Below are 16,822 nucleotides of genomic sequence, written 5' to 3'. Positions count from 1 at the left end.
TGGGGGCTGCACTGGGTCTTCGTTGCCACACATGGGCTTTCTCTAGTTGCAGAGCGTGAGTTTCTCATTGCAGTGGCTTCTTCTGTTGAGGAGTGTGGGGCTTCCCTGGTGGCTCAGAGGTTAAAGCATCTGCCTCCAATGTGGGAGACCCAGGTTCGATCCCTGGGTCGGGAAGATCCCCTGGATAAGGAAACGGTAACCCACTCCAGTATTCTTGCCTGGAGAATCCCATGGACGGAGAAGCCTGGTAGGCTACAGTCCACGGTGTCGCAGAGAGTCGGACACGACTGAGCGACATCACCTACCTACCTACGGGCTCTAGAGCACAGGCTCAGCAGTTGCAACACAAGGTCTCAGTTGTTCCATGCAGAATGTGGGATCCGACCAGACTTGAGCATGCCCTGCTTTGGCAGACAGACCCCTAACCTCTGGACCACAAACAAAGTCATATTCTTTTAACAATGTGACTTTGACACTTCTCCTAATATCAGGAGGATCTGTGCCAGGACTCTTCCCCTCAACCCTGGGTGGGTCTTTGTGGTTGCCTCGACCTACAAAAGTGTGATAGAACTGACCTATATGTCATTCCAATGTGAGGTTATAAAAACGCCATGACTTCTGCCATGTTCTCTCTGGATACTAGCTTTGGTGGAAGTCAACTACTGTACAAACAGTCCAACTGTCCTGAGCTAGCATGCTGTGAGTGACCACAAAGGGATTCCTGAGACTACAAGGAGAAAGAGAGATGCCCAGCCTACCCCAGCTGCTCCAATCCTTCACCATTTCAACGCCAGCCACCCTCTGAAGTTGATTTGATGCATCAGATCTCCCGAGCCTGGTCCTTCCTGAATTCCTGACCCACAGAAACTTTGAAAGACAATAAAACGACTGTTGTTTAAGCCGTGGAGAATGACTTGCTATTGCGCAACAAAAACTGAAACAAGAGCTTTAAAAAATTTCAGTCTCCCCTTCTCAATTTAAGTGATGCTATTTTCCAATACAGTCATCCCTTGGTATGTGCGAGGACTTGCTTCCAGGACCCAGTCCACATCCCTTAAAGTAGGCTCTCCATATCTGTGGCTCCTACATATCATATGTAAAGATAACATATAAATATTACTTCACGCAGGTGAGGATTGTTTAGATCTGTTTATATCTTTACCAACTTCTTTGCATCTCAAATTTTCCTTCTGAAGTAACATTCGTTTTTCCTGAGATACAATCTTTAGAATTTCTTTCAGTGAAGGTCTGCTGATGATAAATAATTTTACTGTTTTTCTAGAAAATGTTTTATATTATTTTAAAGATAATCTGTACACACTCTTATGTTGATAGCTTCCTTCTCTCAGCACTTGAAAGATCTTGTCCCACTGTCTTCTGACTTCCATTGACTGTTGGAGAAGTCTGTTTTTAGTCTAATGATCATTCTTTTGCAGATAATGTCCTTTTTCCTCTAGCTGCTTTTAAAAGCTTCTTATTATCTTTAGTTCAATTTTACTAAATTGCATACCTTGCTTTCTGTATTTATTGGGGTATATTATTCTTTAATTCTGAAGATGTCTCAGCCATTGAAAGTAGTAAAAGGTATTAGTAGCTCAGTCATGTCCAACTCTTTGAGAACCCATGACCGTAGATGGCCAGACTCTTCTGTCCATGAAATTCTCCAGACAAGAATACTGGAATGGATAGTCATTCACTTCTCCAGGGGATCTTCCTGACCCAGGGATTGAATTCCGGTCTCTTGCATTGCACCTCTATTTTATAATTCCACAATTCCATTTAAATAAAGACTGGATTTTAGTCCTTTTCATTCCATCCTCCCTGGTAGCTTAGATGTTAGAGTCTGCCTACCATGCAGGAGACTGGGGTTCAATCTCTGGGTCAGGAAGATACCCTGGAAAAGGAAATGGCAACCCACTACAGTATGCTTGCCTGGAAAATCCCAGGGATGGAGGAGCCTGACAGGCTGCAGTCCATGGTGTCCCAAAGAGTTGGACATGACTGAGCAACTTCTATTCCATCATCCAAGTTTCTTTGTCTTATCTTCATATTTTCTAGCAAATCTAGCATATTTTCTAGCATATCTCGTATCCAGCAAATTATCTGCTCTATCTCCCAGTTCACTGATACTCTCTTCAGGTATGTCTAATCTGATGTCTGTTCATCTCAGCAATTATATTTTCATTTCTAAAATTCCTATTTGGCTTTTTTTTAGCTATCTATGTAATTTTCATGTTTTACTACTGACTTTTGATTTCTGTTTTTTTTCCTATAAGAATTTCATACTTAGTAATGTATTGCATCTGAAAATTTCAATAAGTTCTCAGGCATGTCTATCCACAATTTTTATTTTTTTGTCTCTGAGGACTCAATACTGCTAATTTCAATGTTTTCTTAAGAGCTTATATCTGTTTGAAACTCCACACAGATCTACACTCTTTCAGAGGTATTTCTTCTCTGTCTTCTGTTTGTTCTCTCTAGTTCCAGTTTTAGCATCTGTCTTTTAAATTCCCTTACATCATGGCAGATGTTAAGACAGAATGGCTATCAGTGACTGCCAAAACTTGGTACAAACACTGATAAGTTGCTCTAAGTTTGGAGAGAAAAGGAAAAAGAAGTCAGCTGGCAGAAGAAATGAGGACGCTTTAGGAACACAGTCTAGGGCATGAGTCATATAAAATATTAAACAGAAGTTGCTATAACCTTTTTTGGACCCAAGTCATTTTCCTCAAAGCTCAAATTATTTTTTTTAAAGTACATCAATAAAACAAATAATTGTTCTCCCAGATAATATCTCCATAATCCCACCTGCTTTTAGTAAAATTAGAGGTGATAACCATTGGATCCCATGGACTGTAGCCCTCCAGGCTCCTCTGTTCACAGCATTCTCCGGGCAAGAATATTGGAGTGGGTGTCATTCCCTTCTCCAGGAGATCTTCCTGACCCAGGGATCAAACCTGCATCTTCTGCATTGGCAGGCAGACTTTTTACTGCTGAGCCACCAGGGAAGCCCATTTATATTTGCTGAGATCTCAAGAGCAAAGATAAACAATTATTGACCCCAAGCTGTTCACCCTGATACTGCTGTCTCTAATATGCCTACATGGAAACACACATACAGAACACTCCTGCTCTTTTTTGTTACTGCAAATAATAACTTCCCAAGTTGAAGTCTCAAAGTTCGAAAGTAAATTCTTAATATCATAATAAAGCAATCAATTAAGTTCCAGTTTTTACTTATTTAATTATCACTGGCCCAGATATGTATTGACCTTCTGTTATGGGCAAAATGGCTGAGTTTTCAATTCTATTCAGAAACTGAGAAACAAGCTTTGAGAACTATAATCTCTCCATTTATATCATGTTAGGATAGAATGCTTCAATTTAGGCCAGTGAATTTTAAATCTCTTAAGAGTAATGGAAACCTTGAAAAATCCGATAAATAATATATAATGCATACACATAAATTTTTAAAGTAAACTTCAAAAGGGGTTCAGAGATCCCCTTAAGCCCCTTATGGACACTTAGACCACAGAACATCTCTTAATTGGGAGTAACTTCAGGGTATAAGTTGTCCATCTTCTTCAACTCTGTATATTCTGTCCCAGAGTAGATTTCAAACTATATTTATTGAATGAGCACCTCTGCAACTCTGTTCCTGTGAAGCTCCCATATTAACACCCCTTCCCCCCATGAATGTTCAAATCCTCAACCCCTACATACATGTTTTTTGAAAACATTTACTCAAGACTAATCTGATGGTCTAAACAATTATATTTCCAAACTCCACTTTCATAATTTTCCCTTTTCCACTTCACAAAAGAAAGACATACCTCCTATTATCCCAAATATTATAATGATGCATTGCCCCAGAGTGCAAAAACCAGCTGGTCACCCAGGAAAGAAACATTTGTAAGGTATATAGCTTCTGAAAGACCTCTGAGAAAAGGCAAAAAGATGTTTATAAGAAATAGAAAGAGGCTGTGCCTTATTTTATCTGGGGGACAATACTTGGCAATTTCTATACCTTATTTATATGTTGAATAATTAGAATTTAGAAGTGAGGTTATATGCTAACCTTGTAACCATATAAGGTTATATACAACCATATAAGGTTAACTAACATATAACCTTATAAGTGTTATATGTAACACTTAACTGAATAGAAGGCAGTTTTTTTTCCTGACAGAAAGCCAACTCAATTTAATGAATCAATTTGACAAAGAGCTTTGGCTTTGCTCTGAGGACATGTAGCATACAAAAAGTTAAATCTGTACTTCTGAGATTTTGTAACCATATATTTAAACAGGCACAATGCAGCATGCACTAAAAGTACATACTTGGCAACAATTTAACTTTATGCCAAAAATAGTAGGTAACTTTTAAAAGATGAAGGAAATAATGTTGGATTTTAAAAATTATATTTTTAAAAAATTATTTTTAATTGGAGGATAATTGCTTTACAATATTAATGCTGTATTAACGCTGTTTCTGCTATATATCAAGATGAATCAGCCATAGATATATGTAATGCACCTTCCCTCTTGAACTTCCCTTAGTTCTTTTAAAGAGTATTTGAACAAAAATGTTTGCAGACCAACGGGTTAGAGCTGCTATATGTTAATGAAGAGTAAATTCATGAAGGGATCCTTACTGCCTCTACCTGCAAGACTCAGCAAAGGAAAGAAGACGATGACAGCAATGGGGCCAGAAATCCAACAGACTCTGCTGCCACATTAGAATAACCTCATTTCTCCTAGGCCATAAAGGTGCAATCCAGAGGGTGACTGCAACTGCAAAGCCCTTTCCAATCTGTGTCCCAGACACCTCAACTAATCCTTTCATTCTGGGTGCTGTCAAAAGGAATTCACTTTCTACTCATTGAACAATTTGTTAAGAGAACAGATTTCACATCAAGTGTTCTTATTTTTACCACACACTCAAAAAAAAAAAAAAAAGGACACAAGGAAATGTTAGGAGGTGATGGCTATGTTTATTACCTTAATTATGGTGACAGTATCATGGGTGTTTGCATCTGCCCAGACTCATCAAATTGTACACAATAAACATATGCAGTTTTGGGGTTATATCAACTGTGCCTCAATAAAGCTGTTTTTTAAAAATGAGAATGTATGCTAGACAAGATATCCTGACAAAGGCTATAGCAGAGCTCCTTCTTACTGAGTGAAAATTTCTATTCTTAAAAAATATGTATATATTTATTTGGTTGTGTTGGGTCTTAGCTGGGTCATGGGGGATCTTCCATCTTGGTTGTGGCATGCAGGATCTTTAGTTGCAGCACGCAAACTCTTAGTTGCAGCATATAGGATCTAAGTTCCCTGAGAAGGGATTGAACTCAGGCACCGACAGTGAAAGTGCCAACTCCCAGCCACTGGACCATCAAGGAATGCCTATTGGCTAACTGTTAAGTACAGAAAGTTCTCTAATGTTATTGTAAGTGGTATGTTTTTCCTTATTTCACAAAATGGAACTGCAGTATGCATTTTGATTTTGTCTTCAAAAACCTTGCAACATTGAATACATTTTGTTAAGTGAAAAAACTTCCACTCCCTTTTCCAAAATGACATAACTTGTGAAAACTCAATTGTCTCCTTGTGCAATATATGGCTTATCTGGAAAGATCAGGTGTGCAATGGTCACTGATTAAGAGTGACTTTGGATTGAGACGAGTCTGGGTGAGGTCCCAGACTGATGAGTAGCAGCTCTGAACATGAGCAGATGACAAAATTTACATCTTGTATTCTGTAAAAGCACCCATTAAAATATTCCCTTATTAGGATTATTCTGAGGATTAAATGAGGCAAAGCACATAAAGAACGCAGAACCTGGCATGCCAAAACACTGACTAAATGTTGACCTGAGATTAATCATAACGACTCTTGCTTGTCTGGTATTACTTTTTTATATTAAATTTTTTTCCTTTTAAACACTAAATTATTGTGCTTAATGGAAAGAAATACTTTGCTTTCTCCTGCTATGGTTAAAACATTTCTCAAAATCACCATCTCAATCTCTCTTTCATCTTGCTCTAAGTCTCGTTCTAGATACTCTTTTTCAGTTCAGTTCAGTTCAGTTGCTCAGTCTTGTCCAACTCTTTGCGACCCCATGAACCGCAGCACACCAGGCTTCCCTGTCCATCACCAACTCCCGGAGTCCACCCAAACCTATGTCCATCGAGTCGGTGATGCCATCCAACCATCTCATCCTCTGTCATCCCCTTCTCCTCCTGCCGTCAATCTTTCCCAGCATCAGGGTCTTTTCCAATGAGTCAGTTCTTTGCATCAGGTGGCCAAAGTATTGGAGTTTCAGCCTCAACATCAGTCATTCCAATGAACACCCACGACTGATCTCCTTTAGGATGGACTGGTTGGATCTCCCTGCAGTCCAAGGGACTCTCAAGAGTCATCTCCAACACCACATTTCAAAAGCATCAATTCTTCGGTGCTCAGCTTTCTTTATAGTCCAACTCTCACATCCATACATGACCACTGGAAAAAGTCTTGTTCTAGATACTCTTTTTCACATGTTTTTAAAAATCTTATCACCAATTCTACATATTCAGGTAGGAAAATAGAATCTTTTGTCCTTCAATGTAATGTACTGAATGTTTCATTCCCCTTCATAAGAACATTTATTTGTTTTTAAAAGTGATTTTATTTCCTACTCAAAATGAGAGTTAAAGTAGTATACTGCAGTTATACAAGACACTGCCATTGGGGTAAACTGGTTGAAGAGTACAAAGGACTTGCCTACACATTTTTGTTTGTTTGTTTTGCAACTTCTTGTGAATCTGAAATTATTTTTAAAATTTTAAATAAGCAAAGAAAAATAATTCTGCAAGTATTTGCTTGATCTTTTGCTCATTCTCTTGTATCTGATATGAATCCTTCCCAATTTCCCCAGAACCTCAACCCACTTAGTTGAATTAAAGAGACATCACCATCATCACTGGTGATTTTCTAATATTTTCCTGATCAGACCTTCCATTCCCCTCAAAAATAAAATAACCACAAAAAACCAAGACTGAGTAAGGGTCAGTAACTAAACTATAAAAGAGAAATGTTTCATTTTCTTATTCTTACTAATTCCTTGCTATGCAACATTAGCTATGTCAACAAACAAATCACACTAAAAAGAATACAGAGCACTGATTTTGGGTCATTCAGGTAAGTTACTAACTCACAAATTTGACTGGCGTTTTTAGTTTTCAGTGACATTTTTAAAACCAACTTTTATTATGAAAATAATACATCTATATACACCAACAGCAAAAAGGCTTATCATATAAAAATGAACAGAAAAGTAAAGTACAAATTTTAGAAAATGTCAAATCACCCATGTAGCATTAAGTCCAAAAAAATAGGAGGAATAATCTGCCTATAGAAAGAACAAAAACACAAAACTTGTCTTGATGATACCTAAGAGGACATTGTAGCCATAAAAAATGCTATGGAAAAGTAATTTGGCTCATGGAAAACAAAAGCACAATTAAAAAATGGAAGTAGTAGACTACGTAGCACAATAAACGCAACTAAAATACTTGGGACATAATACACATGTGCGCACACACCCCCAAACGTATACACACACAAAGCTACATGGTACAAGGAAAGAGTTACAAATAATGGCTATACGCCTGGAAGTTCTAATGTCCACCTAATAGGAGGACTAGAAAGAGAGCAAACATGGAGAAGAAGAAATAATCAGGCATCTGAGAGAATGCTCACAAACATGAAAAACAATACTAATGATAACTAACATTTATATATTGCTTACATATAGCAGGCATAAATAAGCATAGATATAATATATTGATGCAGATATACCCACATATTTACCATATACATATATACATAGTTTAATTCATCATGTCTATTATGTAAGAATTATCCTTGCTTTATAGATGAGAAAACTGAAGGAGAAAGTGTTAAGTAACTCAGTCAGGCTCACACAGCTGTGAGTGGGTGAGAGGGAAGTGCAACCTGAGTCATCATGCTTTAGTGGACAGACTCCCAACCACTACATCCCACGTCTTCCAACTCAAAGGAACTCCATTAATGTGTCAAGCAACATTAATGAAAAAAGACCCACTCTAAGATAAAACATGTCTTGGTAAACTTTCTGAATTTCAATGATAAAAAGAAATGTATAAAAACTTAAGTGGAAGAGGTAAAGAAAGATTTCCCTCAAACACAAATGAATAAATTTCTATTAAGTTTCTGACTGACAACTTTGAGTGCCAGAAGACAATGAAACAGTACACTCAAAGTTCTGAAGAATATAAGAAATATCTGAAAAAAGTTCACTTCATGTTAATTATAGTTATCTACAAATGGTGAGGTTTGGGGTGAATTTTTTGTTACCATCTTTTTCTTATTTTTCTCATTTAATTTCTTATAATGATAAAATATTTTGTGGAGAAAATTAAGATCATTGTTATAAAAATAAAGATATTCAAATGGATTAAATTTATTAATGAAAAATGAAACTATAAATGCACTAAAATATTAGCAATAATTAATAAATTAAAAAAATATTAGGATAATATTTTCTCATTGAAGGGGAAGTGGTAAGGAAGACTGTATACAGAAATATTTTTTAAAGAAAAAGACTAACAAATTTCACTGTATAGAAATGTTGAATTCTGACAGCATAATTTAAACAATATGTGTCAGATTAGAAGAAAACATTAATATTTGCTACATACACAATATAAACTGTTCCTATAAATCAACAGGAAAATAGTTTTTAAAAAGAAAAAAAATTAGCAAAAAACACAGGCAATTTACAGAATAAAAAAATACAGAGTCAATACCCACTCAGCTTTCTTGTATTCAGAAAACAACGCATATTAAGTAAAAAATAATGTATCATTTTTAACTCAACAAAACGACAAAAATTTAAAAGATGAATAGCACATAATGTTTTCAATACTGGAAAACAGGCAGTCTGATGCATTATTGAAGAAGAAGTAAATGGCACATTTTGGAAGTGTAATTTCATGCTATCTGTCAAATTAAAAATTGTTTGGTTGTGTTTCTGAACATCTATTTTATGGGAACACTTACTTCAGAACTGAAACAAAGAGCGCAGCACTGTTTATCAAGTGACACACAAGTGCTATTCACTCAGATAAGACTTCCTTAGGTGACAAGTGCCTGCCCGCAGACTGTCTGGATATTTTACCCTTAATGCTGGTGTATACAGGACAGCATAAAGGTGATGCTCAAGTCTTCTTTTCACAGAGATCAAGTTTCTCCACATGAGCAGTCCTTGGAAAAACAGCTCACTGCTCACCGCTGGGCTTCATCAGCTAGAGACTGACCCCCAGAAGCTCCCACAGCAGCTGCCAAGATTTCTGGAATTGATACTAGAGCAGAAATTTCCCATCTCCTCCCCCCAAACTGACTGGATATCATGTGATGTACTATATTGCAATATCATATAATCACACATTCCTGTACACTCCCACAATATTGCTATTTTCATGCACGCAGATGCAGCAAAGTGGTCATTTCTTTGTCTTTAATAAAACCGATCTGATTTCAGTTCACCAATCAATGCCAATCAATGAGTTGGGACTGAAGCCAACAAGTTGGAAAGTAGTAGTAATGAGTAAACATGATATCCTATTACTTCTTTGAGCAAAACGGTGGATTTGCATGTTATTTTTTACCATCTCTAAAGGCAAAAAACAGAAACCCAGAGGAAGCATGAAACAGTGTTTGGATTCCCTTAATCCTGCCTAGTTTATTTACAATTCCCTCCTTCATCCTTCCTGCCTGTCCAGATGGTTTTTGTCTTTGTTTCCCAAACTGATTTATGTTCACTGTCTTTAAGATGTTAAATACCCTGAAAGCCTTCTTTCTAATTCCTCACAAGCAGAAGTCATAAATTCTTACCTTTGTCGAATTATGCTGGGGTTAGCTGTCACTAAATGACTTTTGGATCCAACATCCTTAGTGTATTCACTTGACAAAGGAGGAAGATTGCATCTAGAGAAACAAAAAGAAGCACTTCAGAATGATTTACATACTTTTAAAACAAGTCAACCATCATGGCAAATAGGAATTTACTCAGTCTAGCTCAATTCACAAATAAATGATTTTTGTCACCTCTTCCTTTTAATAGATGTTAGATGACTATTACAGCATCTTCAGAATGTAGTCATAAAAACTATTTATGTGTTAGAAGAAAGAAAATCATGTCAGAGAGAGAGGTAAGGGGTCTACTAAAGGAAAAAGACACAACTAGAGTGCATTTATTCCATTCAAAATATTTTTGAGGTGATAAGTCAGGGTGCATTAGACTTGAAATGAGCATTTGGGGGGTGTGGCTCCTGGGCAGTGGTCCCCAACCTTTTTGGCTCCAGGGACTGATTTTCATGGAAGACAACTTTCTCACGAGCTGGGTGGGAGGGCTGGTCTCAAGATGATTCAAGCGCATTATACTTTGTGCACTTTATTTCTACTATTATTACATCAGCGTTACCTCAGATCATGAGACATTAGAGCCCAGAGGTTGAGGACCCCTGTCCTAGTAGGTACAGGACCTATAGTCCTCTCTGTGGATACCAACAAGTCTCAAGAGAAAAGGAAGAATTGTATTTGCTTGTGTTTTTCATTCTTTTCCCAAATTCTAAATTATGAGAGTACATCCGAGGCAAACTCTGCAACCTAAATCAGTGCATGCATGACCAACGTATAGTTGACTTCCAGTGAAAATGTTTTGTCATCCAAAAGAATGCAGTGATTCTCCACTGTCCCAGTCTAGACAAGGGAAAGAGTACAGGTGACAGAAACAGCCCCTCCTCCCTCCCACACACCCCACCCTGCCCTGGATGCTCTTCTTGACCGCAATGTCTTATGAATGCTTACAATGGAAAATGCTGCAACTGCAAATCCAATCTCATGGCTTTCTACTAGTGGGCTGTTACCCAAGTTATGACATCTGCCTCAGTTTCCCCACTACAAAATGAAGATAATGACTTTTCCTCTCCAATAAGCTGGGTGTAAGGATTAAAGTAAGAAATGTATTAAAAAGTCCCTACCTTGATGCCTCACACATAGTAAAAGCTCAAAAATATTCCATATCAGAAATATCATATCTTGGTAACTCAGTCACTCAGTCATGTCTGACTCTTTGTGACCCCATAGGCTGTAGCCTGCCAGGCTCCTCCATCCATGAAATTCTCTAGGCAACAATACTGGAGTGTGTAGCCATTTCCTCCTCCAGGGTGTCTTCCCAACCCAAGGATGGAACTCGAGTCTCCTGCACCATAGGCAGGCAGATTCTTTATAACTGAGCCACCAGGGAAGCCCCAAAAATGTGGAGTGGGTTTCCACGATCGTATAAATATAACTAAATATGTATTTATTACTTATGACCACCCCAAATGAGTCTATAGCTTCCACCGGATTTTTCTTTTATTACTGAGTCCTGATTTCTCCTCTCCAGCCATGTCTCTAAGTTGACTCCAACCATCAAAGCACCTCTCACTTTGTATTATTTCAGCAAAGTAAAGCATCATTTATTTGTTGTTAGCGATCTTACAAATATCAAGGCTTCAGCCATTTCCCAACTATTAAAATATCCCGGGCAAATTTCCCCCAGGACATGGGGTTGTCTCAGAATCAACTCAGCTGATCAGCACAAGTTCCTTGATGGTGTCTTGTATTTACCCCTGTGACTCCCACCACATCAGGGCATTTGAGGTAGAAGTTTGTCTCACTTGATTTGGAATCTTCCTTTCATCTGCTCTTTGGTAATAAGATCCTGATTCTTCTTACAACTCCCCACAGAGTAATGAGTCAGCCAGTTGGTGACTTTTGCTGAGTGTCCATTGAAAGCAAACACAATGGGCATTGTGAGAAGCCTGTGGGGAGCTGAGTCTCAGAGCCTACTTGAGGCATCCACATTCTAACGGTCCCATCACATCCATGCAGTTTCTGAGGGCTGTGCTGGGGAATGAGCTTACTCATAATGGCCAGGCTCATCTGACCATGTTGCTGACCTTGGGATTCAACTGATCTCTGCCAAGATGAACAGGACTCCCAGGATAAAACACAGGCTAGAATTTGAGAATCTTTTTCTCTCTTTTCTTGGATGAATATAGTTATTTACCTAGTTTTTTTTTAGTTTTTATTGGAATATAGTTGATTTACAATGTTCTGTTAATTTCAAGTGTTTACAGCAAAGTGAATCAGTTATACATATATATTGACATATTTCCGTTCTTTTTCAAATTCCTAGGTTATGACAGAATATGGAGTAGAATTCCCTGTGCTATACAGTAGGTCCTTCTTAGTTAACTCTTTTATATATAGTAGTGTGTGTATGCTAATTCCAAACTCCTAATTTATCACTTCCCCTTCGATCTTGATGGCCCTTCATAACATTTGAAAATCAATCTCACTATATTAAAACTGTAAACTCTATTGCAAGAAAGTGCAGTCAACCTATTCTATCATCAGTAAATGAAAGGAGTTGGTGTTCATGAATAACAACTTTGTTTTTCTGTGTGTTCCTTGTAGGTTTATCCATGGCTCATACGTCTGGATCCCTTCATACCTCCTTTTTGTTGTCCAGTCACTCAGTCATGTCAGACTCTTTGTGACCCCATGGACTACAGCATACCAGGCTTCCCTGTCTTTCACCATCTCCCAGAGTTTGCTCAAACTCATGTCCATTGAGTCGGTGATGCCATCCAGCCATCTCATCCTCCATCGTCCCCTTCTCTGCCTTCAATCTTGTCCAGCATCAGGGTCTTTTCCAATCAGTCAGCTCTTTGCATCAGGTGGCCAAACTATTGGAGCTTCAGCATCCATCCTTCCAATGAATATTCAGGGTTGATTTCCTTTAGGATTGACTAGTTTGATCTCTCTGCTGTCCAAGGGACTCTCAAGAGTCTTCTCCAACACTGTAGTTTGAAAGCATCAGCTCTTCAGCACTCAGCCTTCTTTATGGTCCAACTTTCACATTCGTACAAGACTACTGGAAAAATCACACCTTTGACTATACAGACACCTCCTATTACAAAGCAAAACAGAAATACACTTCCAGAGACTTGTTGCCAAATTCTACAACATAGTGAAATGTTTAAAACAATCATGATAATATTTTATACATTCATTTCTGGAAAATAATGCCATTGTATTCTGATATAAATAACTGTTCTTCTGGGTAAACTTTCTCATCAAGTGCGAATGCCTGTGATACCTCCCTGCAGCTCTCAGGGAAAAAAAAAGTGCCCTGTAATTTTAGCTCAACTCCTAAATTGATAATTACATAGATTTACATAAAAGGCACATTTAATACAGTCAAATTGTTTCTTATAAGGCATAATTGTATAAAACTGTTTCAAACTTTGCTTTATTGCTTATTGGCACAATGAACGGATATTACTGGCTGAAGTATCTTAGTAACTGTGCCTGGGATCATAGAGGATGTGGTCACAGAATTGATGAGAAATGAAAAGTCTTTGAAGTGGGGAGTGGAGATGGGTGGGGAATGGGTAGATTGGAATAGAATGCATTTAAAAATTCCTTTTTAAATTGTATGTATACTTCAATACATAAAACACATATAATTGAGTATAATTCACATATGGTCTTCACTCATATTCCTGATCCACCCAATTTCGCAGCAGGATATAATTAGTTACCTCTGTCTTTCAGAACTGCAAGATAAATGATATTTAACAATATTTTTTTTAAGTGTCACTTTTGGTTACAGAGCAAATGTTTACTTTGAAATATGGGAAGGTACATTTTAGCATTAAAATGTCCAAGCAAAGGAATTAATGGCATTGTTACAATTCTGGAAAACATCTTGAACTGTAATTGGGTACACTAATGTGTATAGGTAAGGCTATTTTGGGATCTCGTCTTTCACTGTAACGGTCCATGTTCCCTATAGTCTAGGATCAGACATACATGTTTCTAATCGTATTCTCTAAGTGTTTCATTTTGAACACATGCTATTACCTCAGTTTTTGCAAGGTGCCCCCAAAATGCGTATTAATCAACCATGTATAAATAGATCCTTAAGTGGTCAAGTAAGAATAATTTACAATTAATCAACATTTAATTACTCCCATACTATAAATTCTTTGTGTGTGTGTGTGTGTGTGTGTGTGTGTGTGTGTGTGCACAGTCGTGTCCAACTCATTGTGACCACATGGACTGTAGCCTGCCAGGCTCCTTTGTCTTTGGGACTTTCCAGGCAAGGATACTGGAGGGGATTGACATTTCCTTCTCCAGATGATCTTCCCGACCCAGGGATCAAACCCGTGTCTCCCATGTCTCCTGCATTGCAAGTGGATTCTTTCCTGCCGAGCCACTGGGGAAGTCCCATAAACTATCAATTCAGTTCAGTCACTCAGTCGTGTCCAACTCTTTGTGACCCCATGGACCGCAGCACGCCAGGCTACCCTGTCCATCACCAACGAGCTTACTCAAACTCATGTCCATTGAGTCGGTGATGTCATCCAACCATCTCATTCTCTGTCATCCCTTTTTCCTCTTGCCTTCAATCTGTCCCAGCATCAGGGTCTTTCCAATAAGTCAGTTCTTCCCATCAGGTGGCCGAAGTAGTGGAGCTTCAGTTTCAGCATCAGTCCTTCCAATGAGTATTCAGGACTGATTTCCTTTAGGATGGACTGGTTGGATCTCCTTGCCATCTAAGGGACGCTCAAGAGTCTTCTCCAACACCACAGTTCAAAAGCATCAATTCTTCATTGCTCAGCTTTCTTTATAGTCCAATTCTCACATCCATACATGACTACTGGAAAAACCACAGCTTTGACTAGACGGACCTTTGTTGGCAAAGTAATGCCTCTGCTTTTTAATATGCTGTCTAGGTCGGTCATAGCTTTTCTTCCAAGGAGCAAGTGACTTTTAATTTTTCGGCTGCAGTCACCATCTGCAGTGATTTTGGAGACCAAAATAATAAAGTCTGTCACTGTTTCCATTGCTTCCCCATCTATTTGACATGAACTAAAAATAAAGCTTTTAGCTGGGAGAAATATCAATAATCTCAGATATGCAGATGACACTACCCTTATGGCAGAAAGTGAAGAAGAACTCAAAAGCCTCTTGATGAAAGTGAAAGAGGAGATTGAAAAGGTTGGCTTGAAGCTCAACATTCAGAAAACAAAGATCATGGCATCTGGTCCCATCACTTCATGGGAAATAGATGGAAAAACAGCGGAAACAGTGTAGAACTTTATTTTTTTGGGCTCCAAAATCACTGCAGATTCTGAAAGACGCTTACTCCTTGGAAGGAAAGTTATGACCAACCTTGATAATATATTAAAAAGCAGAGACATTACTTTGCCAACCAAGGTCCGTCTAGTCAAGGCTATGGTTTTTCCCGTGGTCATGTATGGAGGTGAGAGTTGGACTGTGAAGAAAGCTGATCGCCAAAGAATTGATGCTTTTGAACTGTGGTGTTGGAGAAGACTCTTGAGAGTCCCTTGTACCACAAGGAGATCCAACCAGTCCATTCTAAGGGAGATCGATCCTGGGTGTTCATTGGAGGGACTGATGCTGAAGCTGAAACTGCAATACTTTGGCCACCTCATGCGACGAGTTGACTCACTGGAAAAGACTCTGATGCTGGGAAAGGTTGGAGGCGGGAGAAGAAGGGGAAGACAGAGAATGAGATGGCTGGATGGCATCACCGACTCTGTGGACATGAGTTTGAGTGAGCTCCGGGAGTTGGTGATGGACAGGGAGGCCTGGCGTTCTGTGATTCATGGGGTCGCGGAGAGTCGGACACGACTGAGCGACTGAACTGAACTGAAAGATTCAAATGTGTTATGACAATGGCACCATTCTCGAAATTGAATCAAAGGCACATGCACACATACCTCTAGTTTTGATTCTGCTGCTGCTGCTAAGTCACTTCAGTCGTGTCCGACTCTGTGTGACCCCATAGATGGAAGCCCACCAGGCTCCCCTGTCCCTGGGATTCTCCAGGCAAGAACACTGGAGTGGATTGCCATTTCCTTCTCCAATGTGTGAAAGTGGAAAGTGAAAAGTGAAAGTGACGTCGTTCAGTTGTGACCCCACGGATTGCAGCCTACCAGGCTCCTCCATCCATGGGATTTTCTAGGCAAGTTTTGATTCTACCTTCTTTGAATTCTTTTCAATCCTCACCTCTCTCATCATCCCATGAACATCCCATGAACATTGTTTAATCCTGTGCTGTGCACCCTAATCACTGCTGCTGATGCTGCTAAGTCACTTCAGTCGTGTCCGACTCTGTGTGACCCCATAGACGGCAGCCCACCAGGCGCCACCATCCCTGGGATTCTCCAGGCAAGAACACTGGAGTGGGCTGCCATGTCCTTTTCCAAGGTATGAAAGTGAAAAGTGAAAGTGAAGTCGCTCAGTTGTGTCTGACTCTTAGTGACCCCATGGACTGCAGCCTATCAGGCTCCTCCGTTCATGGGATTTTCTAGGCAAGAGTACTGGAGTGGGTTGCCAGTGCCTTCTCCGACCCTAATCACAGGCACTTATTAATTCTGAATGTGAATATATCAACATTGATTGTATACAATGCAAATGTAGTCTTGTGTATTTATAATAAATAAATATGGATAACCCCATAAGATGCTTAAGACTGATCTTCTGCACATTAAGTTTAATAAATAAACTTCTACCATCTTCCTAAATGTGGTGACACACACATGTGTGCTCCGGAATAATTTAAGAAAACACATTTATTGTACTGCCTCCTTCTACATTGTACTCAGACGTCTTAAAATCACTTAACTTTCCTGAATCTGTGAATATAA

At 38.8% G+C, this 16,822-nt stretch overlaps 1 protein-coding gene across 1 annotated transcript in view; it reads right to left on the bottom strand.

Annotated features, from left to right (window-relative positions):
- Positions 1 to 16,822, bottom strand: part of ST8SIA1 (ST8 alpha-N-acetyl-neuraminide alpha-2,8-sialyltransferase 1) — a 180,610-nt gene that overhangs the window by 54,912 nt on the left and 108,876 nt on the right. Inside the window, exon 4 of the mRNA XM_055394160.2 lies at positions 9,924 to 10,016. Coding sequence (XP_055250135.1) covers positions 9,924 to 10,016 — 93 coding nt within the window. The remainder of the gene's footprint in view (positions 1 to 9,923; positions 10,017 to 16,822) is intronic.

Source organism: Moschus berezovskii, chromosome 6 (assembly GCF_049115385.1).
Source record: "Moschus berezovskii isolate FMDL1 chromosome 6, NW_MosBer_1.0, whole genome shotgun sequence".
Taxonomy (NCBI): Eukaryota; Metazoa; Chordata; class Mammalia; order Artiodactyla; family Moschidae; genus Moschus; species Moschus berezovskii.
Note: the sequence above shows the minus strand (reverse complement) of the source record. Positions and strands in the feature narration are given on the sequence as shown.